This window comes from Pipistrellus kuhlii, unplaced genomic scaffold (genome assembly GCF_014108245.1).
Source record: "Pipistrellus kuhlii isolate mPipKuh1 unplaced genomic scaffold, mPipKuh1.p scaffold_m20_p_11, whole genome shotgun sequence".
Lineage (NCBI taxonomy): Eukaryota > Metazoa > Chordata > Mammalia > Chiroptera > Vespertilionidae > Pipistrellus > Pipistrellus kuhlii.
In genome coordinates this window covers 27863577-27891099 of record NW_023425416.1, presented here as the reverse complement: position 1 = coordinate 27891099, position 27523 = coordinate 27863577, and the positions used below count along the sequence as shown (strand labels likewise).

The 27523-nt window shown below is 48.8% G+C and overlaps 1 protein-coding gene and 1 pseudogene across 1 annotated transcript in view; one reads left to right on the top strand and one right to left on the bottom strand.

Annotated features, from left to right (window-relative positions):
* Positions 1-12952: 12952 nt before the first annotated feature.
* On the bottom strand, positions 12953-13053 carry LOC118715842 (annotated as a pseudogene).
* Positions 13054-20909: 7856 nt separating this feature from the next.
* The window catches only part of EPHB1 (EPH receptor B1), a 401650-nt gene continuing 395036 nt past the window's right edge, over positions 20910-27523 (top strand). Inside the window, exon 1 of the mRNA XM_036431378.2 lies at positions 20910-21413. Coding sequence (XP_036287271.1) covers positions 21353-21413 — 61 coding nt within the window. The 5' untranslated portion in view covers positions 20910-21352. The remainder of the gene's footprint in view (positions 21414-27523) is intronic.

Below are 27523 nucleotides of genomic sequence, written 5' to 3'. Positions count from 1 at the left end.
GCCTGCTGGGAATGGCGCTATTGCATCATCCTGGGCTCACTCAATTTTCACAACAACGTGGTGGAATGGAGACCAGAGAGATGAAGGTTTTTAGTTGAGGTCACATAGCTATGATAGCCAGAAAACTAGAAATGTCCATGTGCTCTATTTTGGCGGGAGAGGAGCTCGGGATTTGGGGCAAATAGCTTCCTCTCCTCAGCTTCACTGGCTGATCTCCACAGGAGGCGTGTCGGGGCCTCCCTGGGTGGGAGGGTGCTTCTGCAAGGTGACAGGGCTTCCCCTTGCCCAGTGCCTCTGCGCCCACAGAGCGCATTCCCCATCACTCCCCCAAATTCCAGGCCAGGACCCTGGCAAGTATTTGGATTTAAATTCTCTGACTGAAGATGTTGCTCAAAAATGTATCCAGACAATCAGTGGGTCTTGGGCTGCCTGTCACTACTTGAGCCAATTCAGAAGAGATGGGGCTGAATCATACATGAGCGTTTATCCCAATCCTGCCAGCAGCATGGGAGAGCAGCAGGTCATCCACAGAAATCTGCTCTGCTCCCCACCATAAGCCAGCAGCTTGTATTGGGTGGAAGGACAAAGATTACCTGGGGAAGTGGGCAAAAGGATTTGCCAAATGGGCAGCTTACAGGTAATGCAGGCTGGAGGTTGGCAAAGGCCTGTGGGTATGCAAAGCCTGGTGATGAGCCAAGGGCTGGGGGGGTCTTCAAAGGGCTGGGCTCTGGGGTCTGCAATAACAAGGCTGTTAACCTTCCCGTGGTAACAGGCAGCTCCCAGATGGAGGGGATGGGCCTCTTTTCCAGGTGAGCTCCCAGGCCCCAGCCAGGTTGGAATGCGCCTTCTTTCATCAGAACCAAACAATTACGATTAACAGAAGGTGATTAATATTTCTTACAGTTATCGCTGGTCCCCAGGATCCTATGTCTGCCCCTGTCAAAAAGACGGTTGTAAGAGAGAAAGAATAAAAAGGCTGAGGTGTCTTTTTGTTCTTCAGTGAAAACCTTCTAAGGCAGAAGCGCTTGTGATTGAGGAAGAGCCTGGAACCGGAGTCCGCTGTCACCGGGGCAGTTCCTCTGCTGGTCCGCTGTCCTCTCTACTTACAGGCTCAGGCTGCCCCACCCCCCACCTGCAAGGCTCCTCTGGCTGCCCACCAAGCTCTGCCCATTTGCTCTCCCAACACGGCCCCATAATTACATCTTCTGGGCTTTTAATTTTCATAAACATGAATATGGAAGATGAGGGAGGCTGGGCAAGGCCCTGGTGTGCAAAGGCCCACTGCAGCCCAGGCGGAAGGTCAGGCCTGCGATGCCCTCTTGCTAGGCAACATGCTCCTGCTCTGACTCCCCACCCCCCACCCTCCTAAACATCCCCTTGGTGTTGTGCTTCCCTGGGCTGAACCTTCAGAGAGGGAGGCTCTGAGGAGTAGCCCCTGGATTCACATGAAAACTGAATCAAGAAAAATTAATTTTGTCCAAAATGGCAAGAGGGAAACAATGCTTTGGTTGGCACGGCCCCACTCTATACATGGAGGGGGTGAGAGGTCCGGGCCGGGATCTGGCAGATTTCTGGGCAGTCTGCCCACTCGGCCCTCATACCGATGTGCTAGGGGAGGAAAGGTCACCTTGGGGGCAAGGTCCCACCCTACCATTGTCCTTTGCTATGCACCTGGGGCTTTCTTCCCTGGTGACCTTCTGTACCTGGCCCATCACCCTTGCTCTCCTCAAGTCTGTCTAATTATCTACAACAGATGGATGTTAAAAATATACTCTGATGCGCATGGTTGGTCTACTAAAGGACCCCCCCAAAGCCTGACCATAAAGAGCCCCAAAGCACTGTAGGGAAGGAAGGGGGTTGGCCTTTTAGAAGATGACAGCCAAGTCTTGATCCTGGTTGTCATTCTCCCCTCTGAATACTTTCCTGGCCTTTAGTCTGGCCTGCTCATGTTTGTCCAAAAGGGGCAGAGATGAGACCCAAGTGTGGGATGAGAGCTGAAAGTTATTTCTATTCCGTCTTACATCATGTCTTCAGCCCCAGGATATGGGGCATTTCTGAGACATGCCAGCCCCTCCTATCTTGCCTCAGAGTGTCTTCCTGCCATCTCACTGGTGTGCAGAGCCAGCCTGTCAAGGCTACATTTTTTTCTCATGGAGATGTTGTCTCCATTAAGGTAAGCTGCCAGCAAGTGTGTGGTGAGTCCTTGTCTTTGCCGTCCAAATAGCCAGCCTTCGAACTCCAGATCACAGTTCTCAAATCTGGCTGCACGTCGAAACTGCCTGGAGAGACAGGTGACAATTCATCCTGCTAGTTCCCATCCAGACCTGCTAAGTCAGGGCGTTCAACAGCAGAACTTTCAAATCTGCACTTTTAATAGAATCCCCAAGAGATTCTGACATAGCTGATCTCTATGAGATGAACCTAAAGATAAAAGCCCTTTCAAAGTGAGAGACAACAAGCGTTTGTTTGAGATAAAAAAAGAATGGCTATTTGGGAAGCATTGATTCAGCAGGAACCTAAATAATGTTCCGATTAGGAGACAAAGGCAAGGGGTATTTATGAGAAAGGGTAGGGGAGCAGTTATATCAATAGAAGGAAGGCATTTCTACTGGTGTCAAGTGATGCTAAATCTAAACAACGTTTTACATTTTCTAGCTGGTAGTCATCAGTCCTGTAGTCATATCTGCTTCCTTTCTTTGTTAAAAATATATGTTTTCTTATTGATTTCAGAGAGGAAGGGAGAGGGAGAGAGCGATAGAAACATCAATGATGACAGAGAATCATGACTGACTGGGGATGGAGCCTGAAACCTGGGCATGTGCTATGACTGGGAATTGAACCGTGACCCCCTGGTTCATAGGCCAACTACTGAGCCAAGCCAGCTGGAACATCCATATATGTTACTTTTGTAAATAGTTCTTTGAGACACAATACTGCTATAGGCCCCGTCCAAAGGTAGTTTGCCCTGTTTTCTTTTTTTACATTCCAAAGGTTTGAGGCATAAGATGTAGGTGCAAGGCTGTCGTTGTGAGATGGCAACTCTGACTCTTCCAAAGTGGCTCCATTTATATTATTAGAACCCCCAAGAGATTCTGATGTCATCAATCTATGAGATTTTGGGAATCACTGCAAACATGCTGTTTTCACAAATTATGCTCTTTCTAGGAAAATGAAGTCTGTCTTGAAGTTGTTAAATGCAAGCTGGCTTTAGAAAAAAGATTGCACTAACTAATCTGCATTATGTGTGGTAAGAACTAAAGGACTGCAAATACTTCAGAACAATTGCAATTCTTTCTACTTATCTTCTGTTTCCTTCCCACTAATCTGTTTCTGTTCTCAGGAGTTAGTTGTACTTATCCCAATCTCCATTTTCAGATGTTAACAATCTCCCCCTTGTGATTTTGAGGCATTAAGCTAGTTTGCTATCAAACACCATCCCAGATGCTTTTATTTTTCCCCCCCTTCTCAGCCATATAGGTCATTAGTTAACTGTATTATAGTGGACTGCGGATGTGGGGTGATAGAATTTATCTCCCCACCCATGGGCTCTTTGCCATTCTCTCAGTGTCCACCTCTTCTTGGCAAAGGAAAACTGTTAAGTCGTAAAGTTTTAGGCCCACTCCCGAGCTCTCTTCAGGTGTCTGTTTTGTCTTTATTACTAGTACCCGGGCTAATTAGCTTTAAAAGTCTCTCAAAGTTACAGCTTGTGTTGACACTAGTTTGGAAAACAATGGTAAGATTTACACACCACTCTTCCCAGGATTCCCTTAGCAACCATCATCACCAAATCTGATACAAAACTGTCAATCCCTGTTGGCCAGAAGGTAACTTTAAAAATACATTGGGGCAGATGCTCAACAGGGGACTCAACATCCTAGCTTCCATTCTTTTCTTTTTTTTAAAATATATTTTATTGATTTTTTTTTTTTTTTTTTTTTTTTTTTTTTTTTTTTTTACAGAGAGGAAGGTAGAGAGATAGAGAGTTAGAAACATCAATGAGAGAGAGACATCAACCAGCTGCCTCCTGCACACCCCCTACTGGGGATGTGCCCGCAACCAAGGTACATGCCCTTGACCGGAATAGAACCTGGGACCTTTCAGTCTGCAGGCCGACGCTCTATCCACTGAGCCAAACCGGTTTCGGCCCTAGCTTCCATTCTTGGGCGCTGAGACTCTGTGGGACAACCCAGCCTCCTGCTTCCAACCCACGAACCCCGCTGGCCTCCTGAATCCAGCAGAGAGGAAGAACCTTCGCTGCCCCCTTGCTCAGGATGGGTGGAGGTGGACAGACAGAAGGGCTTAGCAAAGAACCATCCATGCCCATCTCCACCCTCAGAGATCCCAGAGCCAGGAGCCTTCATCTTCTCTCCTAGCTGCTGTCCACTGACCCGGGAGGAATCCAGAATATTTGTAAAGCATACTCTTTAAGCTACATGAATTTGTATCCCCGACTCAGAGGAAACACTGCTGGGACGAGGGGCTGCTTGCAGATGTGCTGGTGGGATCAAGTTGCAGGCATCCTCATGCTGGAAAGTGGATCCAGCCCTCTGGGGTGGGCGGGCTGGAAGCAGAGACAGGCGCTCTGAGCACAGGCATCCATCCCTCCCAGCCAGGCCCCGCTGAAAGGTCGGCCTTGGCCGCCCCGCTGCCTTCTCCCAGGGAGGCACTGTGGGCATGGTGCTTTTTTGGTGCCAGGAGAGGAGCTGGATGGGAGAAATCTGACCCCTTAATGCCAGACGCCTGGTGCAGCTGATGTGTGGCTGGGTCCTCTTGCCAGACTTGGCCGGCCTCCCTCTCGGTTCGAGGCAGCATTAAGAAGATTGATTTCTGCTAGCCAGCCATAATGGGAGGCTGTAATGGCTGCGAGGGAGACACTTGGCGTGTGGACACTTTGAACCGGTGCCAGTCGCTTCGGGGGAGAGCACTTGACGGAGAGCCAGGCAAGGGTTCTCTTAAGCTCCTCGCTTTTTCTGTTTTTTCTTCTCTCGCCATCCATCCCTTCCTCTTTCTCTCTTATCCTTCATTTTCTTCTCCCTTTCCACTCCCCGTGTTCTCCCTGGTGGTCCGGGGTTACTCCACGTGGAAGGGCTCAGAGCCACTCTTGGCTTTTGTTGCAGGGTGTTCTTTCACCTAGAGTTTCCTCCTTGTGCCTCCTCCCCCCCCCCTCGTCCCCCCATCCCCCCCCTCGTCCCCCCCCCCACCCCCCGCTAAGGGTGCTGCACCCCAGGGCCTGGCTTCATTGCTTCCTCAAGGTCCTTGGACTCCACAGAGTGCAAGCATTCCTTTACGGGGTTTGACAGCTCCCAAGAGGAGTTTGATCAAGCAGAGGGCTTGGTCATCCCAGGAGCTAAAGGATGGTTCCCCGCTTGGCTGTGACTCGCTGTATGCTCCTTGTAGCCTTTCGGGGGGCGGAGAAAGGGATTTGCCTTCCCTTGGATGGAGGCAGCTATCCTGGCTGGTGTGCTCAGGGTCTGTGGTCAGCGAACCTCTCGGGGGAAGAGGTCTCCTTGTTCTAAAGCTTGGGCAGCATTCTGGCCTCTTCTTTCCCATTCCCATTCCCATTCCCATTCCCAAGGGCAGTCCCGAGGGGCCCAGAGCCCCATGGAGAGGGCTTGTAGCCCCAGCCCCCCACCTTTGCCCCTGTACTCACAGACACAGCAGGGAACAGGGCGACTCAGGCTGGCCCGGTGGAGAGCACCTGCAGCCACTTCCTAGCTCTTTCCCATCCCCGGCTTCCAGGTCCTGCTTCTGTTTGCATGTGGGGCCAAAACCTCAGTGCAGAGATTTTGGGAGATCCAGCCATCACTCACAGGTGGGCCGTCTGGTGGGCTCCCTCCTCATGGGACTGGTGGAACCTGCTCTAGCTGGCATGGCTGGGAGGGACCTTTGGAGGCAGAAAAGGCACCCAGGCCACATCTGTTGTGATAATGAAGTCCCAGGTACTGCTGTTACTAGTAGGTAGGGGTGGGGGAAAGTTCAAGTACACCCTACAATGCCCTCTACCCCCACCCCACTCCCCGGTGTATCCCTCAGCAAACCATCTCCGTGAACATTGTACTTAAAATCATAACTCAGAACAGAGTGGGCTCCACATTGGTGAGCCCTGCACATCTTTTCAAACTTATGTCCTACCTTTCCAGCTATTTGCTCTTCACTTACTAGGCTTCAGCCCACTGCTCCTTTTCCCCCCTCTCTCTCCCCGTGTCATTTCTGTTTACTTCCCCTGATTAAATGTTATGCACTCACAGATGGCCTCCCAATGGCCCTGGATCAGGTTTTACATGTCTCGTGTCTCCAGCAGTCACCCTGTGTCAGTCAGTGTTTTACTTTCTATATTTGCTTCTCTGATTGTGTTTGCTTAGTTTTGGGGGGAAAGTCTGATCTATAATTTAACATCCATGAGAACAGGTACTTCCTATCTTGCTCATCACGGTTCCCCCAGTGCCGAGCCTGTGCTCAGCAAGCCACAGGTGCTCAGAAAATCCTGCTGAATAAGTTACTGGCTGACAGCAGAAACAGGCCGCCCTGCCTGGCCACTGCAGAGGCTTCCTGGGGGTGCTGAGCACCGTCCTCTGGGTGCCAGAGGGAAGGAAACAGTTCACACTGGCATCCTCTGGGGCATCATTTCCTAATGGATACCCTCCTCTCAGGTGGCTGTGCTGGTTCACGAACTGGCCCCTGTACATGAAGGGCAAGGAGAGAATAAAGGAAGAGACAGACCATGCCAGCTTGGTAGCTGACACTATTAACAAGCAAGAGGACTTCCTTACAAGGCTTATGTTGGGTGGCTGCAAGGCGAATGGATGTCAGCCCCAGCCGGCCAGTGTATTAGAAGCTGATCTCAATCCCACATTGCTCTCTCAGGCTGCATCCTAGAAACGGCTCCCACTGTGGGAGTGGTGGGCATGATGCTCATTCCAAGGACAGGACAGGGGGTGAGGAGCCTCCTGTCACCCAGGGCCAGCTTGACAATCAACCAGTGGCCCAGTCCCCTTGATGACCTCTCCCCATGATGTCTGCTTCTTCATCTTAAAAAAAATCCTATGTAATAAAAGCCTAATATGCTAAGTGTCTGGTCACCTGGTTGTCCATTCAACCAATCAAAGTGTAGTATGCTAATGATATGTTAAGGCTGCTCAACCTCTTGCTATGATGTGCACTGACCACTAGGGGGCAGATGCTCTGACCAGTAGGTTAGCTTGGGCTAAAGTCTGACCTGGAGTCCTCCCTGGCTGGCCAACCTCCTGTGTTCCTCCCCTGCACTGGTGGTGTCCCTCAGCCTGGCCTGAGCCCTCTTGCAATCTGGGACCCCTTGTGGGATCTTGGAGAGCCAGTTTTGGGCTGATATTGCAGTCGAGGCTGAGGGACCCCACTAGTGCATGAATTCTGAGAGATAATCATCGATCAGCTGCCTCCTGCATGCCTCCTTCTGGGGACTGAGACTGCAATCCAAGCATGCGCCCTGACTGAGAATCAAACCATGACCTCCTGTTTCATAGGTTGTTGCTCAACCACTGAGCCACACAGGCTGGGCAGGCTTCTTCATCTTCACCTCTTATTCTCTTTCACAGGGTCTCTGAGCGATGTTGGTATCTGCATGACTGTTCCTTCCCTGTGCTAAGGCTCTCAGCCAAGAAATGACACAATAAAGACTCTACTCTCCAGTTTAGCGCACAAACTTAAAGCTTAATTCTTAACTCAATGTAACGTAATGGCATGCCACGACACTAATGTAAATGAGGTGAAAATTGCTTTGTTAATCCATAAACACCTTCATGAGAGACCCGTTTGTCCCACTGATGGACGCTTGTCCACATGGGCAGCCTGGAGCCGAGGCAGCAGCGAAGGTTCCTGGGGGCAGCTGGGGGACTGTGAAGAGCGGGGATGTGTTATGTTATCTCTGAGGCTGTTTGTATTTCTGAAAAGTAAATACCTCTTTCAACATGCCAAATTCTCGGTAAAGTTTACCCCACACCATACTGCATGAAAGTGGGGGATGTGTGTGAGAGAGTGGAGAGAAGGGCCAGATGTTGTTTGGGTCAGGTTGGTGCCTAGTAGCGATGTTGTGGCGGTCCGTGCATTGAACTCATGAAGCAGAAAAAGAAGTTTTGGGCTGGAATCCAAAACCCTTCTGTCCTGCCCATATTCTCTAGGCTCTAGCACTTCAGCCACAATAGCCTGAATGTTTCCTGCCAGCGTTGGGGCCCAGGGGCTTCCTCTGAGTCCTTGCAGGCCTGCTTGTCCATCCTCACGCACCTGGAAGTGCTGTGGACTTGGTGCTTCCCACGCAGCAGCCCCAGCCAATGTCTGGTGGGAATCGGTGTGCACCTACCCCAGTATCTTTGCCTCTTGAGAGGGATGATTTCTAGGTGTTTGCTCTAGATACTTAAGTACCACCGCGTCTCCAGTCATCCATGGTGGTACCTGGTTTGATAATACACTGTTGTTGGCTGCTTCTCCTTCATGGTCTTGCTTCCCACTCACCTGTCCATGCTTCCTTGCTGCCCTGTCTAGAAACAGAGCCTGAGACAGAGTCTTGTTTGAGTGACTTAGTTGTGGTGGAGAGAAGGAAGAGGAGAGAGAGGATTGTAGGAGGGGGCCGGGGAAGGAGCTGGGCAGAGCTGTGGTGTCTGCTGGAGATGGGCTTTGGCCTGATCTCTGGGGGAGCTCTGGAGCATAAATAGTATTGCAGAGTTGTACCCGGCCCCCGCCCCCTCTGAAGTCACAGGGAGGCCACTTCAGTTAAGACATTTTGTGAGGATTGCCTTGGAGAGTGGGAGCGGGCTGTTGTATCTTCCTAACTGATGGGAGGGCAGTGCCCATCTGGCCAAAGGGAATGCTCCAGAAAAGGGCTTGCTGTGAGCTGTTAGCAGCCAGCACTGGAAGCTGGAGAATGGGTGCTCTGGCTGCTAAAGAGGGTCTCGGTGAGCCGAGAGCATCCAGTGAGCCTCCATGTAGACTGAAATTCTAATTTTGGTCTCAGGGTCTGATTCTGGGATGTGGCATGAGAGATAGAGCTCCAGGATATGAAAGACCTCAACTCTCTTAATAGCATACTTAAGTTCTCATTTTGGTTCTAGAGGTTATTTTAGGTCATTGGAGTTATTCCCTAGCGACCTCTTCTCTCTCCATCGTTCTGTTTGTGTGGGATGGTACCCCTCCTCTTAGCGTGGCCTGGCCTCTCCTTTCCAGCCTTCTCATCCTTGCTTTCACTCAGCTGTGGATGTGGGCCTTTCTGGGACTGCCCCAGTCCCTTTTATTCTCTGCATCAGGTCCACGCAGCAAACACATACAGCTGAAATGGCAAAAATGCCAGGTATTACCAACATGACCAGCTGCTTCCTCAGCAAGCCACCTCCCCACCATCCGTCTGTGGACAGAGAATCTGTGGTGTTGTAGGGGCGGGTCTCAGACTCACCTCCCCAGCATAGTAGCCTAGCCCCCGCTGAGATGCTTTACACAACAACTGACCACTATGGGGTCTCCACAACCACCCAATTCCTGCCAAGCCCTGGCCCCAGAGAGCCAGATTCTGTTTCCCGTAGTTCCAGACAGCAGCTGGTTGGGGTAGAAAATTACAATGCAAGCTATTGTATATATTTTCTAGGAACCACATTGCAATGTTAAAAGAAACAGGTGAATTTTATTTAAATGTAAGTTAACTCAATCGATTAAGCTATCACTTCAACATATAAACAATATTAAAATTATCAATGATATGTTTTACATTTTTACGCTACTCGTAAATCCTTGAAGTCTGCAACAAATTTCCATGTATTTTATACCGGAAGTATATTCCATTTTGGACTAGCCACATAGTAAGTGCTCAGTAGTCATGAGGCTAAGAGTTACCATATTGGAGCTCAGTTCTAGTCTCAGGTAGTAAACTTGGGTTCGTTGAAATGCCCTGGCCATGGGAGCTGGGCTAGACTATGAGGTAAAGGAAGTGAAGTGTAGCTGATATTCTTGATGATGTGGGGAAGTGGAGTTGGGGTTGAGAAATAAGGTTCATGTGGAGGCTAAAGGGTAATGATGAGAAGGGAGGGGGTGCTGGAAGCCTGGGGAGGTCTGGGTCCACGAGGGGAATTTCCAGAGTTGGAGATCTTGGTGGTAAAGATAGGGACCGCTGGCCTGAGGTACTGGAGGAACTTACAGGACAGTGTTTGAAGGCCTTTAAAACCATCCAGAATATTAGTAGGGAGAGGGTAGCTGGACAAGCCTTGACCATGATGCTGAAGCTGTTAGGGAAGCAGGACTGTCTTATTCAGATGAAGTAGGACCAGACCAACCTTGTGGATCTGAGGTTCATCTATTAATCCAAGAGTTAAGCCAACTGTTCTTAACGCTAACTTTTCAAAAGGAATATTTCAAAAGGCAATTAAGTGACAAACACACATTTAACCATCATGCGTTCTACTGCATTTTCCAGTCCTTGGTGTAGGTGTTAAAAAAGGCACACATTTTGCATTGACCTCCTTGAACAGTACTTGTGAATTTTACCATTAATAAGTCCCTTTCAGTTCTCACCCTCCAATTAGTTGTGTGATCATCTAACAGTATTTTGATCTGGACTGGATTTCTTGTTATAATGATTACAATTCATACCTTAGACTCTTTGTGAAGAACAAGATGAATTGCTTTCTGTTCTTCTCCTTGATCCAACCACATATAGGACTTCATAAAGAGAATGATCAGATTTTGCACTCTCAGTGCCTGTTAACTGACTTTGGAGCAGAATATACATACACCTCTTTTTTTCAGATGGGTAAACCAAAGCTTTGACCAATTACTGGACTTGTCCAATTGGTTCACTTAAAAAAAATGTGAAACCCATCGAGTTTGCTTAATGAAAATACATGGAAATGGTTAGTAGTGTGGTTTCTAAATTTCACTTTTGGGGTAATTTAGTGCTTCAAATAATTGTATTTTGTAAAGTAGGGACTTTTTGTAATTAACTGCTGTGTACACATTGGATCCACTCAATATTTTTGAATGAAAGGATGAGGTACATCATTTTATTTAGATGGTCAAGGCTCTTTCATTGATTTGAAAAAATTTTTAAGCTTAATATTTTAAATCAATAGTTTCTCACATAAGCTTTTGTTTGTTAAATAGCAAATTCCTTTTGGAGATAATTCAGAACAAATAAAAAATATCCAGCAGCCCTACCTATGGGAAATTTTATACTGTCTTCTCTCATTTGTTCTGCAACTTGCCTTGTCACACTGGGTCTTAAAGATGGGTTCAAGTTAAGTACAAATAGTTCCCCTCTTTTGAGACTTGCCTGATATTTACTAGTAGAGCTGGGATATACTGGAGGTAGTTATTTCCTTCATTAGTAGCATTTAGGTTATTCTCATTTTTTTGCTATTTTAAATTTGCTTCACTGAACATCTTTATACATTGCCTCCTTATGTGCCTCCATGTTGCTTCTCTAGGTTAGTGCTGAGCAGAGATACTGCAATTCATAGAATGCCCAACTGAATTACATACTGCCAAAATACCCTACAGAATAAAACTTCAATTTATACTTTTACTGTCATCTGTCCACATCCCCACCTACATTTAATATTAATAAACATTTGTTCTTACTAGCCAGTTGGGTGAAAAATTATATTTAGTTCATTTTGAGGAGGTGGCTTTGTTATTGTAAGATATACAAAATAATAATATAAAATATATATATAAAATTTAAGGATTAATACCTACCACTCAAATGAATATTCATATTGCCTTAGGAACATCTTCGCAATTGTGCAGCAATAATTCATTCATTTTTGCTCCTGTATACGTATAAATATGCCACTATTTCTTTTTCTGTTAGACAGTTGAGCTGTTTCCTGTTGTTCTTTGTTTATTTGTTTGTTTTCCTATTGCGAATTATGTGTCTAAGAATTGTGTATGTCTCCTGGTACCCACATGCAGGAGCTGTGAAATTGCCAAATCCTAGAGTCTAGTGGAGATTGCTAGTGTTCATTCAAATCTATTCTCTCCATCTTCACATATGGTGTCCAGCTGGACACCTTCCGGCACTCCCTTTTAGCTGGATGGGGCTATGTGACTATGTCCCACCTGTGGGCTCTAAGCAGCTTTCCATTCCGCGGCTTTGGGATCAGAGCCTTACAGCAATAGCTATACCTCCCCCACACTGTCTTTCCTCTTTCCACAAGCCAAAACCCAAATGTGGTGGCAACCCAACTTCCACTTTCCACAGTCCTAGATGATGGGAGAGCAATGACTTCACAAGAACCCAGTGCCTGAATGACCATGAGGATCAAAGTTGTCCCATTGATAAGGACAATAAACTTTGATACTGGTCATTTTTTTCATTGGTGTTTTATTGTCAGTATCTTTATAATGGCAGCCTATATTTACTCTAATTAATACAGAAAGAAGCATGTATTAAATATCTCTGAATGATGCTATATTCATATGCAAAATGTTTGACTCAACTGACACTACCACTAGCAATGGGTAACAACTCCTGTTGCTCCATGTCCTGTCAACCCTAACTGTTGTCTGATGTTATTATTTTTGCCTTGGTGGGTGAGAAATATTATCTCATGTGTTTTTTTTTCACTTGCAAATGAGGTTGTGAATCTTTTCAAATATTGTTAGGTCATTCAATATTTCTTTTTACTGAAATGTCTATTTGAATCTTTTGCCCTCTTTAATATTGGGTGCTTTTTTTCCTATTGTGGTCAAATATATATAATGTAAAATGTGCTTTTTTACCATGTTAAGTGTATAATTCAGTGGCTTTAATTGCATTTACAATGTTGCCTATATCTTTCCAAAATTATTTCATCATCCCAAACAGAAATTCAGCCTATTGAACAATATCTCCCCATACTCCCTTTCTAAAGATCCTGGTAACCTCTAATCTGTTTGCTGTCTTTATGGATTTGCCTACTCTAAATATTTCATGAGTAGAATTATATATTTGCATTTTTGAAATATGAAACATTTCATGAATTTGTGTGTCATCTTTGTGTAGGGGCCATGCTAATTTCTGTATCATTCCATTATAAGATACAAATTTTCTTTTAAACATTACTTTAGCTGCAAGTCAAAGTTCTCAGAGGTCAAGTTTCGATTAGAAATTCTTTAATATTTCTCATTATTTCTTATCTAAAGGCTTTTAAAGTATATTTAAATTTTGTTTTGTTATTGATTTATAATTGAAATAGTAGTCCTGTGCTTGAATCAGTGCACAGGCCCTCCTGTAGCTCTCTGCCCACTGCCCCACCCACCTGTAGCTCCTCCCACCCTCTTTTTCCCTCCTAATAGTTTGCTGCCCTGCTCTCTCCTGTAGATCTCAGCTGCTTGCTTATAGTTCCCTGCCCCACCCTCCTACAGATCCTTGATCTGGTCATTGTGCGGTTGGTCATTACGCCTCAGGGTGTAATGGATAATTAGCATATTCCTCTCTTATTATACAGGATTGCTTTGAGGTCAGATAATGTGATTTGTGTGATAAATTATTTGGTCTTTGTTGAGACTTACTTTTGCAATTGTTGTATATATATTTGAGAAAAAGGTGCAATCATTAGTGATTGGATAGGGCATTCTATACATCTACTAAATTAAGTTGGGTAGCTATGTTGTTCTAATTTTGCATTTACTTACCAATTTTCGTCTGCTTGATCTCTAAGTAACCAAATGAGGTATGTTAAAATCCCTCTTTACAATGATAGACTTGTCAATTTCTTCTTGAAAGTCTGCATTTTTCTTTATGTAATTTGAAGTCATGACTTAGGTACATAGAAATTCAGAATTCATATATCTTCTTCAAAAATTATTCCTCTTATTGTGTAGTGCTTCTTTTATTACTGACAATGCTTTTTTCCCCCTTATTTTGTTGTTATTGTTTATCTATACCAGATTTTTAAAATTATTATTTTTCTGATATAGTTTTTCTTATCCATTTACTTTGCACATATGTGAACCTTTATGTTTTGAGTGTGTTTCTTCTAACAGTATATAATTGGAATTTCTTCTTAACCAATCTGATGTTTGTTTTTTTAAGTGGTGAATTTATTTCATTTCTATTTATTGTGATGGCTGATACATTTATTGTGATTGCTAGTATATTTGCATATATTTTCATCTTATTTTGTGCTTATGCTATGCTTTTCTTATCTCTTTTTTCCTCATTGTATTAATTTTCTTTATTCCCCTTCCCCCCATTGCATATTTAAAAGAGTCTAAACTTAATATTTTAAAACATTGTTGACTTGACAACATCTAAAAATATTTAATATTTCTGCCTGCCTCCATAATGATAATAGGGTTTTTGAAGGCTTTTGTCTTTTTAACTCCTTTCTTAGATGCTACTCTTATTCAGTATTTTAGTGTCAGCTTTCTTTTATAACCCCCAAAGATCTACGCACAATGTTTACCAGTTCCTTTAATCATTATTGCTTCTTTTATCCTAATTTGCTCTTTTGGGTTTAATGCCTTCATTCCTATTTCCTTAGTAGATTTCAGAGACAGATTCTTTATGGTAAACTCCCTCAGTTTTGCTTGCAAATGTATTTATTTTGCTCTCAGTCTTGAATAAAAATTTAGCTGGATATAGGATTTTAGGTTATATAAACTTTTAAGTTGATGGGCTTCCCCCACCCCCTGCACTTATTATTTTGCTGCTGAGAAGACTAGTCATCATTTCTTACAAGTAACTTGTCATTTCTCTCAAATTGCTTTTTAGATTCTTTTCTATATTTAGTGCCCTGAAGTTTCATGAAAATTTTTGTTTATTTCGTTCAGGGTTTCCTTAGTCTGTGCTTCCTGAATCTGAATAACTCGTTCTTTTATCAGTTCTGGAAATTTCCCTCATAAAAGCCCTAAATTGTTACTATTCTTACATGAGCCATTTTTCTCGCTTCATTTTCTTTTGGAATTCAGTATTATGAAGTTAATGATATTTATTCCACTGTAGATCCCTCTTGTAAAAACGGACACATTTTACATATGTTGGTTCTCCATTTTGTCTTTCACATTTTGTGCTTTCTCTTGTTGCTTTTTCCTTTTCTCTCCATTTTACATGCATTCTTGGAAAGATCCTCCAACTTGTCTTCCAAATTATCCACTCAATGTTCAACAGCAACCAATGTGCTCTCCTTCCATACCCTTCTCTGTTTTCTTCCCTTCACTCATTCTGTTGCCTTTCTCCTGAACTTGTTTTCTAGTAAGCTTGTTTCTGCTTCATGCCAAGAAGCTTCCTGAAATGTCTCTTCTCTGTGCAGAGCATCATTTTCAAAGGGGCGCTGTCCCTCTGGGTCAGCTATTCCTGCTCTTTATTCTGCAGTGTTCTACTAGACCCTGAATCTGTCTGGACCCCTCTTGACTCCTTCTTGAGCACAGAGAGGCTCATTTGTTCTTGCTGGTTTTTAGTTAGGCAGGAGAAGCAAGTTGGTCCTGGGCCCTCCATCTCCCTACTTGTTTGATGGTTGAACCACCTTTTATAGATCTATGCTGGAGGGCCAGCCAGTGTTCAATTGCCAGTTCCCAAAGGGCTTCATCCAGTGTATATATGCTTTACTGAGGTTATATCTTCCGCCAACCACCATCCCGATCCTATGGGGCTCTGACCTCATGAGTCATGTCAAAACTGCACTCAGCAGGCTGCACAACTCCCACAGGGAGTGCTGCACCTGCTCCAGCCTCTTTACCTCCAGGATGCATTGCGTCTTCATCAGTTATCTGTGTGCCCAGTAGTCTTGCTCATTTTCAGGCTCTTTCTGGGTTTAAAAAGACCTTGGGAGAATGGATGAGGAACTGTTCTTTGGTTTAAAGCTGAAGCAGCAAGCAGCAATGGCGTTGGGTACTTACTCCGTCCTCTGGTTAGTGGAGATCCTGGGTGTCTGAGTCAGGTATTGACAGAGAGGTAATTACAGCATATCTTCCTATCCACTTTTTTTTTTTAAAGCAGGTTTTCTTTATAGAAGAGAACTTGGCATATGTCATACATGTGCCTGATAGGTTTTTCTCCATCCAGCTTCATCTACCTTATAAGTATTGTCAGTTCCTTCTACTTCCTGGCAATTAGGTTGTCTGTCAGTGTTCATTCACCTTGTTAGTGTGAGCCTTCATATTTGTCTTTATTCACTGGGGTATTTTCCTGAGAAACAATAAGGAGAGGCTGCTTGGAAGCCTCTAACCAGAGGCTGTTTTGTACAGTGTCCCACAATTCATTTCAAAACCTGTCTTCCTAGGGAGACCATGAAATCTTTACAGGAAGGGGCTGGGTCACAGACATCACCGGGTCCCCAATACCTTGTAGTCACCTGGAGAAAAATTGCTGCTCAGTAAATGTCGAAAAAACAAAAGAGAGAGAGGGAGCTCTTTGTTATTAGTCTATTATCCATTGTTAAAATGTTTTAAAACACTCAGCCAGAGTCAGGTCCTCTCCAAAAGGAATTGATGAAAATGTGTCTTACAGCTTAAGAATCTAATTAAAGGTGGCTTAGGTCATGCAGTGTATAACTAAACCTTCCATTTATGCAGTTAGGTAATATTTAAAAAGGAAAAGATTGGATGAGGGAGCAACTCAGAATCTTTTCATGGACAAGAGACCCTTATGATCATCTTTAGGATGCTATTTGTCTGTGCTTTGTATAAAGTAGAAGGAAGAAAACAGGCTTAAACTACAACCAAAGGAGTGTAGAATAGAGGCAAGCAGGAATTTTCTAATAGAAAAGCTCCATAATGTGTAGAATTCTCAAGGGAAGTTGTGCAATTGCTTTCTCTAGAAATGCTTTTCAATATTTTAGACACAAAACCATTTAGAGGTGGGGTGAACAGGTTGGCTGCCACACAAACCTTCCAGCCAGGCAGGCCTCTGAGTCCTAGCAAAAGGGTCAAGTCACCCTTGGGTGCCTGAGAGCCCTCAGCTGCTGGCTTGCAGGCAAGCATCTGTTGCTTTGAAGGAGTGATTTAGTGATATCAAATAGCTGGGTGATTAATCAAGAAAACAAGCGAGCATTTGACATCAGAGAGAAAAAATAGAGCCAAGGAGATGCTTTGGGGAAAACAGGCACCCAGGCTTAGACTCCCAAACCAATGGTGCTTACAGGGATATTTACAAATCATAACCCATTGCAAGAGAAAGAGCAATCTGCTGTACAGCTAAATTAATATTTAACTTGCTCAAGAAAAGTCAATCCCCTGGGTTATTAGGAAAATTAATAAAAGCCCTAAACTGATGCTGTTCTTACATGAGCCATTGGCATGTTCTAAAAGCCATCAATGTTGTCTTCCTCATACCCTTCTGATGTGCCTCATCCCCACCCGTTCCAACCCTCTCCTCTAACCCCTCTTTCTTCCTCCTTCTCTTCTTACCACAGAACCTTTCCTTCAAACAAAACCTTATATATATGTCTAGTAAAAAGAGCTGCCTGAATGGAGGGGACTTCAGAAGCCCCATCTCCTGATCACTCCCATACTACCCCCCCCCCCCCCCCCCGCAATGTCCCCTGAGATGGCCTCAGAGCACAACTTTAAATTCTTAGACCAAGAACAGTGACTCCCAAGCCTAATTGTAGAGAAGAATCAATGGGGGGGTGGGCATACAATCACATTTGGGGACCTACCTCATCCCCAGTGATGTAAAATCCCTGGGGTGAAGCCTGGGGATCAGAAGATGTTAAGCTGGTGATTCTTGCATACTTTTCCTGCAGGGAATGAAAGATCTTGATGGGATTGTCCTCGAATCTCTGTACTTTGGTCTCCCCTGTCCTCCCAGGAGTGATGTTGTGTGGCTGATTAACGTCTGTTTCTAGCCAAGCCTGGAAGAGCCACTGAGAACCCACGCAGAGATGAAGCATGAGACTATGGGTGGGAGGAACCAGCTGAGGGACACCAAGGCTTCCTGGGAGAGGAAGCTTTGGGTAGAAGTAGAGGGCAGGAAATTCAATTCATTTCAGTTCAGTTTTTGCATGTAAATGCCCAGTGCAGTGCATTTCAGGAATTTGGATGCCACCTAGAGTGGTTGGTCTTTCTTTAACAGGCAGTAAGGAGCTACTGGCTTTCTTTCTGTATGCAGAAGGTGCTCAAAAAACAGTCATTCTCTTCATGATTAACTACCGACAATCGCTCTTTTGCTGTTAACTTGCTTTATTCTCTAGTCCTTCTCACTAGCAGACATTCTATGCCTCTTTAAGTTCCCTCTGAGCAGAGTCCATGTCCCCACAGCCTAGAGCAGGCCCTGCCTGGCTCCTCATAAGTTCTGAATATATACTTGTTGAGTAAGTGCGTGAGTGCATGGCCAGCTGGGTGCAAGGAAAGGAGAGCCTGGGTATGGGTGTAGATGTAAGGATGGTGAAGGGATCAAGTTGGCTGAGCAGACCAGTTCCAGAGGGAGGCTGGCATGGCAGAGTCGGGGCTGAGAAAGCAGCATGTGGAAGCTATGCCAGAGTGGCTGGTCTTTCTTCAGGCAGACAATGAGGAGCCACGAGCTTTGTGTGCTGGGAAGAGATAAGATCAAGCTTGGCTTGAGAAAGATTAGTCTGGCAGAAGTGCAGGAGGATTACAAAGGGGAGGGGATGGAGACTGGGTGACCATTCTGAGACTCTCCAGTTGTCCAGGGGAAGGTAACGTGGGCTGAAACTGGGACAGGCTCATGACCTTGAGACAAGGGCATGGGGAGGAGGATGTGGCAGAAGGGACTTTGCCCAACATGCCCCTCAAAAACACACACAAAACAGTGGTATTGTGAAAGAGAGGAGTCTGAGACTCATCCATCCATCTAACATCCATCTATGAGGGGAGTGCTGGAGGCAGAAGAGCAGGTGGAGCTGCCAAATAATTGTTTATGGGCCTGGGGAGCAGAGGTTCCAAGGACAAAGCTCGAGGGAAACCCCTTTTGAGAGTTGGAGAGGGAATGGAGGGGACACTAAGAAGTAAAATGACAGGGAGGAGGAGAACCAGAGCTGTGGAAACTGAGGCAAGAGCCTACGGGAACTGATGTCAGAAGGTGCTGAGGGTCCAGGATGATAACTGGAAGTAACTGGAAGTAAAATGGGTCATTCTAGAGTGATGGCCCCAGAGAGGTCAGGACATAGTTGCTGGTGTGTGGTGGGGCAGAGGGCAGCTGGAATGGTGTGGAGAATGATAATAGAGTGAAGGCCATGCCCTAGCTGGTTTGGCTCAATGGATAGAGCGTCAGCCTGCAGACTGAAGGATCCCAGGTTCAATTCCAGCCAAGGGCACATGTCCTGGTTGTGGGCTTGATCCCCAGTGGGGGGATGTGCAGGAGGCAGCCGACCAGTCACATTGATGTTTCTATCTCTCCCTCCCTCTCCCTTCCTCTCTAAAATTAATAAAATAATAAAAAATAAAAAAGAGAGTGGAGGCCAATAGTATCTTCCCTTCAGGTTCTGAGGCAGGGAAGGAGGAAGGGAGGGGGAGAAGGAGGCAGCCAGAGTCATATTAAGGGAAGCAAAGCAGTGTCAGAATGGGGAGTCTGGATGCTACTGAGTGGGGTGCGGTCCCAGCAAAGGAGACACTACAAGGCAGGGCAAGGTGAGAAGCAGATTTAGCAAAACTCAAAAAGGAGGGTGGGGAGTCTGGGCGGGGTCATCGCATCTGCACACTGTTAGCTCAGTAACAACTCCAGGAAAGTCTTGGTGGGAAGACAGCTGACCCCTCTATAAGACCGGAGCATCATCACTGGTGGGGGGGATGGGGTGAGGTCGGGTCTCCAGCATAGCATTCCACCCTCAAGGTGGGTTTTTGGTCTAGAACAGTGTTTCCCAAACGTTTGACATATGTGTACCCCTTCTATAATTTTCGTAACGCTGAGTACCCCTCGTACTCATGAGAATGTAGAATTAGGTGCAGCTAAGCACGGTGCAGTGCATAACCGCACCAAACTCCAGTGCAACACGTACCCCGACCAAACTCTTCCCGTACCTCTTTGGGAAACACTGGTCTAGAACATTGGCCGTCTCCAGAGACACGAAAAGAAAGCAAAATTGAGGGAGCTGAGAGCTTTACTCTCACCTCCAATGCCCTATTTGTTGCTGCCTATGTGTACCCTCCCAACCCATGTTCAAGATCTCACCCACAGTAATGGTGCCTTCCACTCTGGCCTCCCTAGGCATAACCCTCTGCTGGCCCTATTTATTGCATTCTCCACTTTTTGTAGCCTGTGTGGCTACTGGTCTCTCCCACCAAATCGGTCTTCTGGGGTCGGGGCCCTCTGTGGAGGCTCACAGAAAGCTTTCAGGAGTCAAATTTAAGGCAGCTAGAGACTTCCGGAGGAGGAGAGCAGCATTCGGACGGGAAGCGTTTCCAGTTGCTGCACACACTGGAGCAGCAGTGTCTGAACCTAAAGACTCTCTGAACCTTGGCTATTCATTCAACAACTATATTTCATCACCTCCTGCGGGCCAGACATTGTTCGAGGCATTGGGGATTCTGCAGTGAACAAAACACACCAATCTCAAGGATGAAGACCCGTTCTAATGGGAAAGGGCAGGGGAGGGTTTGCTATGGACATAATTGATTAGTAAAAGCCACAGTTAGAAAGAGAAGTCTACGGAAAGGAGGGCCAGGGTATGCCACTGGGTTGCACTAAATAGGGTAGTCAGGGAAAATTAAACAAGATAAATTTGATTATTTAAAGCTCACCCAGAACTGGTGGGCTCTAAAGGGTAATGCCTCCTGGTCGGGGGCTTGGGGAGCTGGGGCCGGTCGGTGCGGTTCCCCGAGAGGACCACGAGGGGGAGCCCGGACCCCTCCTAGAGCCTTCCCAGGCCTCTCTAGCGAGCAAAAGTTTTTCTTAAAACTAACAATGCCAGCGTAAGGAGGTGCTCGCGCCTGATTGGACGGGAGATTTTTGCAGGTTTGATTCCTTGATTGGACAGGAGGTGTTAGGGGTGGGGAGAGAGCTGATGGTGGTGGTGGTGGTGGGGGGGGGGGGGGATCCCGCTCCCTCCCGCGTCAGTCTAGCCGGCTCCGTCCTCACGTAGGCTCCGCTGCTAGCTCGCAATGTGACAGCAGGACGCGCACGCACCCTCGCGCTCTCCCCAGCTCGCACTCCTTCGCCCTCTCTCTCTTTCACACACACACACACACACGCGCGCACGCACACACCCACCTCTCCCATAAACACACACACACATGCACACCCACACCCACGCGCGCCCGCACCGCCCCACGCGCGCACACTCCCGCCCACGCCCGCGCCCACGCCGCGCTCCGGTCCGCCCGGTCCCGGCGAGAGCGCGAAAGGACACGGAGAAGCCCCCGGCGGGGAGCGCAGCGGCGCCCCGGGACGCGGCGCCCCCGTCCCCGCGCGGCCGCTTCGGCTCGGGCTCGGGCTCGGCCTGGGGGCCGCGGGCCGGCGATGGCCCCGGACTGCCTGCTGCTGCTGCTCCTCCTGGCGTCCGCGGCGGCCGCGATGGAAGGTAACGTCCCCTCCGCCGAGGAGCAAGTTGGCTGCCGGCGGCTGCATCCCAGGGCTTCCCCGGCAGCTCCGGGTCGCTCGCATGCATCCCGCTGCCGGAGGGCAGGCTGCGCCGGGGAGCCTCGGCCGCGGCGGCCCAGAGCGGGGCCGGGGCGGCGCGTCCCCGGGCGGCTTTCGGAGGAGTCCCTTCGCCTCCGCGCCCGGCGCTCCCGGGCAGCCGCGCACCGTCTCCCGCAGCCTCGGCTTGGAGGGCGCGGAGGAGCCGCTGCATTGCGGTGCGGGCTCCTTCGTTCCGGGCAGAGCGGGGCTTTGGAGAAGAAGGGGCGCCTCGCCTGGGACCGCGGCCCCTGGAGCGCGGGCGTGGGTCCGCTCCCTTCCCATCCCGGGCGCGGATGCGCTTAGGCGGCCGCGAGCCACCTCTCCGTCTGCTCCCCTCGGCGCCCGCAGGCTCCCGGACTCCGGGCTCGGCGGGCTAGCGCTGCTGCCCCAACCACGAAAGAAGTGGCCCTGTACCCTCGGGACAGCCTGGTGGTCCGGGAGCCTGCCCGGCTTTTTCTTTCTGGTACCATTCTGGAGAGGTGGGCACCTTTGTCGCCTCTCGAGCCCGGCACTGGGGTGGGGTTGGGGGGGTTGCCCAGTCCTCCAAAACTCGCCCAGCGTCCCCTCCGCCCAGGGAAGGGGGACTCAGCGGCTGGGAGCCGAGGGGCAGCGACACTTTCCCCGCCTGCAGCCCCGGCCGCGGAGGAGAGCGCGCTCCGCGGCGACACCTCGCAGGGCGCTGCCGGAGCCCCCGCGCGCGTCTGCGAATCCCCGTGGGAAATCCCGGCCCGCTCCCGCTCCCGCCCCCGCCTCGCCGCCCTCCCTCCCCTTCCTCTCGGCGGGGAGGCAGCGGTAGCTCCTTCCAGGGAACCCAGCTCGGCCTTTGCGCGGAGTTGAGTGGCCAGGTTTGTGGGCGAGGCGGCGTGGAAGCCCAGCTCCAGCCGCGCTTCCCGGGGCGGACGCGGGCTGGAACTCCAGAGGACTCGGTGCCCAGGCACCCCAAGTGAGCCTCCTCCCAAGTTGGGAAGCTCCTTCTGATACCGGTTGACCAGGAGAACCCTTCAGATGCCCAGAGTGGTTCGGCGCCCCTGGCCCTTCCAGAAAGCACTTGCCCTTCTTGAAGCAGAACTGAGCATTCAGGGTCCCCAGAGGGGCCGGGATCCCTTTGCCTTCCTGTGAAGACCCCACACCCCTCCCGCCTTCGTGTGGCAGCGGCATGGGGTGCTGCGATGCATGCCCAGGAAGCTCTCGCTTGCTTTTTGTTTGCCCTCCGCCTACCACGGCTCTTCCTGGCTGTTCTGTGCGGAGGGGACTGCTTTTTGGATAGAGCGGGGACTGGAGCAGGGTGCTTGGGTGTGACTCACTGGGGCCAGTGCGGGAGCAGTTGAGACAGGACAAGCAAGACGATGCACACTTCCCAGAGGGTCCCACAGCTCTGGGTCAGCGCGCATTTGCAAGGGGCACAGCTCTGGGGCCATGCGACCTGCCTGCCTCTCCGCTCCTTTGAGAGATCCATAGGTGCTAGCTTGGGGAGCTTGGACTTGGCATTGATTCTCCAGCAGCGCAGGAGGGCACATGCCTGGGAACGAAATTGTTTGGAGAGCGAAGGTGTGGGAGCACAGCAGGCGTCTGGCAGTGTTGTGTGGTTTCCTCCTTAGACCCCTCCTCGTGGGTAGCCGGATCTCCCTGTCTGCTGTGGCTCTGCTCTGGGTGAGGGAGGGTGCCATGGTGCCTGCCTCGCTCTGCGTGCAGCCCCTGTCATCCAGGGCATCTGGAGCAGCCCACGCTGCCGCAGGGGCTGTGGCCTTCCTCTTGGAACAAACAGCCCAGAAACTTTGCCGGCAGCCTGGCAGGAAGGAGCCTCTCCAGGCTGAACATCTCCCCAGCAAGGGTTAAAAGAAACACCACATTCAGCAGAATATTAAAGCAGCCCCATGGTCCCTGCCCATCGCGCGCCTGGGATAGTACACGCCATTCACTCCTTCCTCTCCTCAAATGAACACAGGCAGGTTCATTTCCTACTCTCCTCACACAGAGCCGCCTGCCTGCCCGCCTGCCCGGCTGGGCTGGGGCCAGCGTCATTCGTTTGTGATGAGTGAGGAATAATTACCAGAAAAGTGAATCAATGAGCTGCTCACACAGACAGCAGATCCCACCCAAACTCTGCTGTGGGCAGGGGGAAGGGGTCCTCTCCTTGCTGGGTCAGACATATACAGGACTGTCTGTGTTTTCTTTCTCCTGGGGGTCTTGGGTGGAATTTTCATGGGGCCTTGTCACCCAGGGCAAGCAGTTCAAAGACTAGCCAGATCCTTAGCCCAGGCTAGGGCAGGGACAAAGGGACAGGGCAGCCGTGGGACCAGGTGGAGAGAGGTGGCCAGGCAGGCAGGCCCTATGAGATCTCCCACCCCCACCTGGGTGGAAGGAAAGAAGGCAGGGGCTAGTGTCCCTGGGGGGTGGGAAACTCACACTGAAAGAGAGCACCCGGCTCTCCTCTGCCAGCCCCTTCCCCACTTCCAGTGGATGCTGTGGCTCTGTTCTGTTGGGAGAGAGAGAGAGAGATGGCACTGCAGGAAAAAGGCTCTCTGGGGGATTTTTAAGTCTCTTTTCAGCGGGGAGCAGGAAGGGTTGCCGAGGCAGGGATGCTGACATGCACTAACCAGCCACATAGCCAGGCCGCCATCCTCAGCCTCTGGACAAAAACAACTGCCTCCTTCAAGCCCTTGTCTTCTCACTCTGTGTCCCAGAGCCTGTTGATATTGGGCTGCTGGGTATCTATGGAGGGAAGGCAACTGCCTGAATCCTCAGAGCCGCCCTTCAGGAGCAGGGGTAGGAGACCTGGCTTCTCTCGAGCTGCTTCTGCAGCAGCAGGGACACGTGGGACTGGCAGCAGACACTCCTTCCTCAGCGGGAGCTTCTCTGTACCAAGCATGTTGCCCCTTCTGGAAGGCGCCAATCTGGAACCACTGACTACTAATGCTCACAGTCTTCTTCCGGCCCCACGCCCCTGTGCCCGTGACTGATCCTGCACCTGCAGGTGGCCTCCATGTGTGGACACTGATTGCCCAGAATGCTCCCAGGAAATCTGCTCTTCGGTGCCTCTAGTGAAATCCTGAGCTTGGCACCCTTGCATGGGCACACGTGCTTGGTCTGGTGGTAAATGTCTAGGGCTTGGCAGATGGTGAGTTCTCAGTAGGAACTGCTGACCCAGGAGTGTATACTCCGGAGTTACTGTACCCGCTTTGTAGCATACCCCACCTTGAAATGCAAGGGCACTGAATTCCATTGTGCACAGTTAAGTCTCCATCACATCGTGGTGAAAACAGCTGATATGTCTACCACAGGCCACCAGGCTATACAGTGATTGGTTATTTCTGCATTTTCCCATTAATATTTGTTTGCTGAGTGTGCGTCTTTTTTGGGTGTCCATGAGCGTGCGTGCCTGAGCTGGCAAGTAGTAGCAGGCATCAAATGTTTTTAAAAATGTCTGGGAGAAGAAAGCAAATTTGAGAAAACCCTATCTGTTATCTGATTTTATTCCCTGGGCATTGTGAAAAGGTCGCTATTACTCAGGGACTTCCCTCCGGCCAGCGAGTGGAATGCTGGTGAGGTATGGCAGCCCAGCTCCAAGAAATCGCTTGAGAAAAGGCTTGGCGATTTAAACAGTTGCAGAGGTCTGGACCCAGCAGCAGCCCAAACCTTCTGGGTTGGCAGAGCAGAGCTGCCAGCGGCTGGTGATGCCCAGGAGCAGAGAGAGGACCTGCCGGGCCATGTGTGATTCTGCCCCAGCCCCTTCTGCCTTTTGTTGATCTGTGCAGACTCAGACTCACATCTCAGAGTCCCTGTCTTGGCCCCTCACAAGGATGCGTCCTAATTGCCAAGATGTGCTTTGGGAAAAGCTCATGAGGCAGAAACATGGGATGGCACCTTTTTACATTCTGTCCACCAAGAAATAATCCTATACTGTATAATAAAAGCCAAATATGCTAAGTGTCCAGTTGTCTGGTCAGCCCTTCAACCAATCAAAGCATAATATGCTAATGATATGCTAAGGCCGCTCAACTCCTTGCTATGACTAACCACCAGGGGGTAGGCAGTTGACTGGTCAACCAGTCGCTATGATGTGCACTGACTATGGGGGGGGGGGGCAGTTGCTCCCACAGGTAGGTTAGCTTGCTGTTGGAGTACCAGGGGATATATATACCAGGGCACCATGACCTGCTCATTTACTGGAAACTACTGATCCTATGGCTGGTTGACTGGATTTCATGAATGAGGGGCAGTGGAAGGAGTTGCAGGGTCGGGATTGGGATCTGACCATGAGGATTGGGGCTAATCCCTACGAGTTCTTAGTAACACTAAGGTTCAGGGGCATAGTATTTTTCCAGCATGGACAAAGGGTGGAGGCAATTTTGTTTACTACGGACTTGTGGGCTCTAACTCCAAAGTTCAGTAGAGTCTGATGCAGCTGCTTCCTGGAAACGCTGTGCAGGGGAAAGATTCTAAACGAGGCTGCATCCAGAAATCCCGGACAGGTCTTGCCCTGCTTTGCATTTCCTGAATTGGAATGGCCTGGGTGCCTGCCTTTTTAACAAAGGGCCCCAGTGATTCAGGGACAGGCAGCCTGGCACCAGTGTGGTGGTTTTTGTTTGTTTTAACTACTGATAATAGCTAACACTTAACACTAGGTGCTGTTCTAGGTGTTTCACAGAAATGAATTCACTTCCTCCTTATATCCTTTCAGGTAGGCATTATTACTATCCACACCCTTCTCCTAATTTTCAGATGAGATGACTGAGATACAGAGTAGGTGAGTGGTTTGGTAAGGTCACATAGCTAGTAAGTAGCCTGCATTAGAACCCAGGCAGTCAGGATCTGGAGTCTATCTATGTTCTTAACCCCTCCTTCCCCCATATCCCCCCTTACTGTGCCACTTTTGTAGGCTTTGCCCAAAGAAAGAAAGGTTCAGACCAGCCTGAATCCATGGGTAGGAAGAATTCTGATGCTAACGCAGACACTGGCCATTGGTACTCCATTGACTACTGGGAAGTCCAAGTTTCCATGGTCTTGGAGAAGAGAGGAGATAAATGTTCAGATGATCCCAACACTGCAGCTCAAGCACCAGTTTCCTGCTCTCTTCCTTCCCCCTCATCCCACCTCCCACCCTGTTGCCACCCCACACTCATGCAGATGCAGGGCTGGAGACCTGCACCACAGCATGGCTCCTGGGAGGGATCCAGTAGGACTGGGAGCATCCTGGCACTGGCCAACTCTCCCAAGGAAGACATGATCGCAGACAAGTGTCCCCAAAGGAGCTGGGCCTGAGTGCCCTATGCACTGTGGAGCGGAACACACTTCCCATCCCCACCTGTCTGTCTAAGCACATCCTTGCACCTGGCTTCTAGGAGTTGGCTTCCTTGGAAGAGCTCTCTTTATGTTTCCCTCTTCTGCACTTGCCACTTACGCAACCTGAATATTTCCACCAGATTTCCATGTCTCCAAGGGTGCCCGCCCTTCTGAGGAAATGACTATAGTATTGAAGTAATGCCTTGGGAGAGATTTCATATTGAAAACCAAATTTTTGCATGAGAAATTCCTCAGCCTTTTCCTGGGAGGGGATTCCATTTCAGTTGATAGTCGGGTCCCTCTGGTCAGTGTTGGGCTGTGTGCTTAGAGGGGGTGCATCGAGTGGCCAGGTCAGGGCTACCTGCTGCACCCAAGACCTTGCTGGCTTTTGTTGGTCACTCCTCTGGGGTTGGAGAGGTGGGAACACACTTTCCTCTGAGGCCAGAATGGTGGTTTGGTTTTTCTTGGCTAATGGTTAACTGCTTTCCATCTGACATAAGATATAGGAAGCAAGCATATGTACAAGGATGTGCCTGTCTTCTGACTGCTGACCAGAGAGGGCAGCAGGGGCTTGGCTGGGGGCACCCCCAGAGTACAAGCAGTGGGTGGTTGGCAATTTTGATAGAGCAAAATCTGGAACATACTGACCTCCTGGCTAATTGTGGGGGAGTCATGGGTGCCTCCCACAGGCTGGTGGGGGCTCTGTAGGGACAGCTCAAGCCCCAGTTG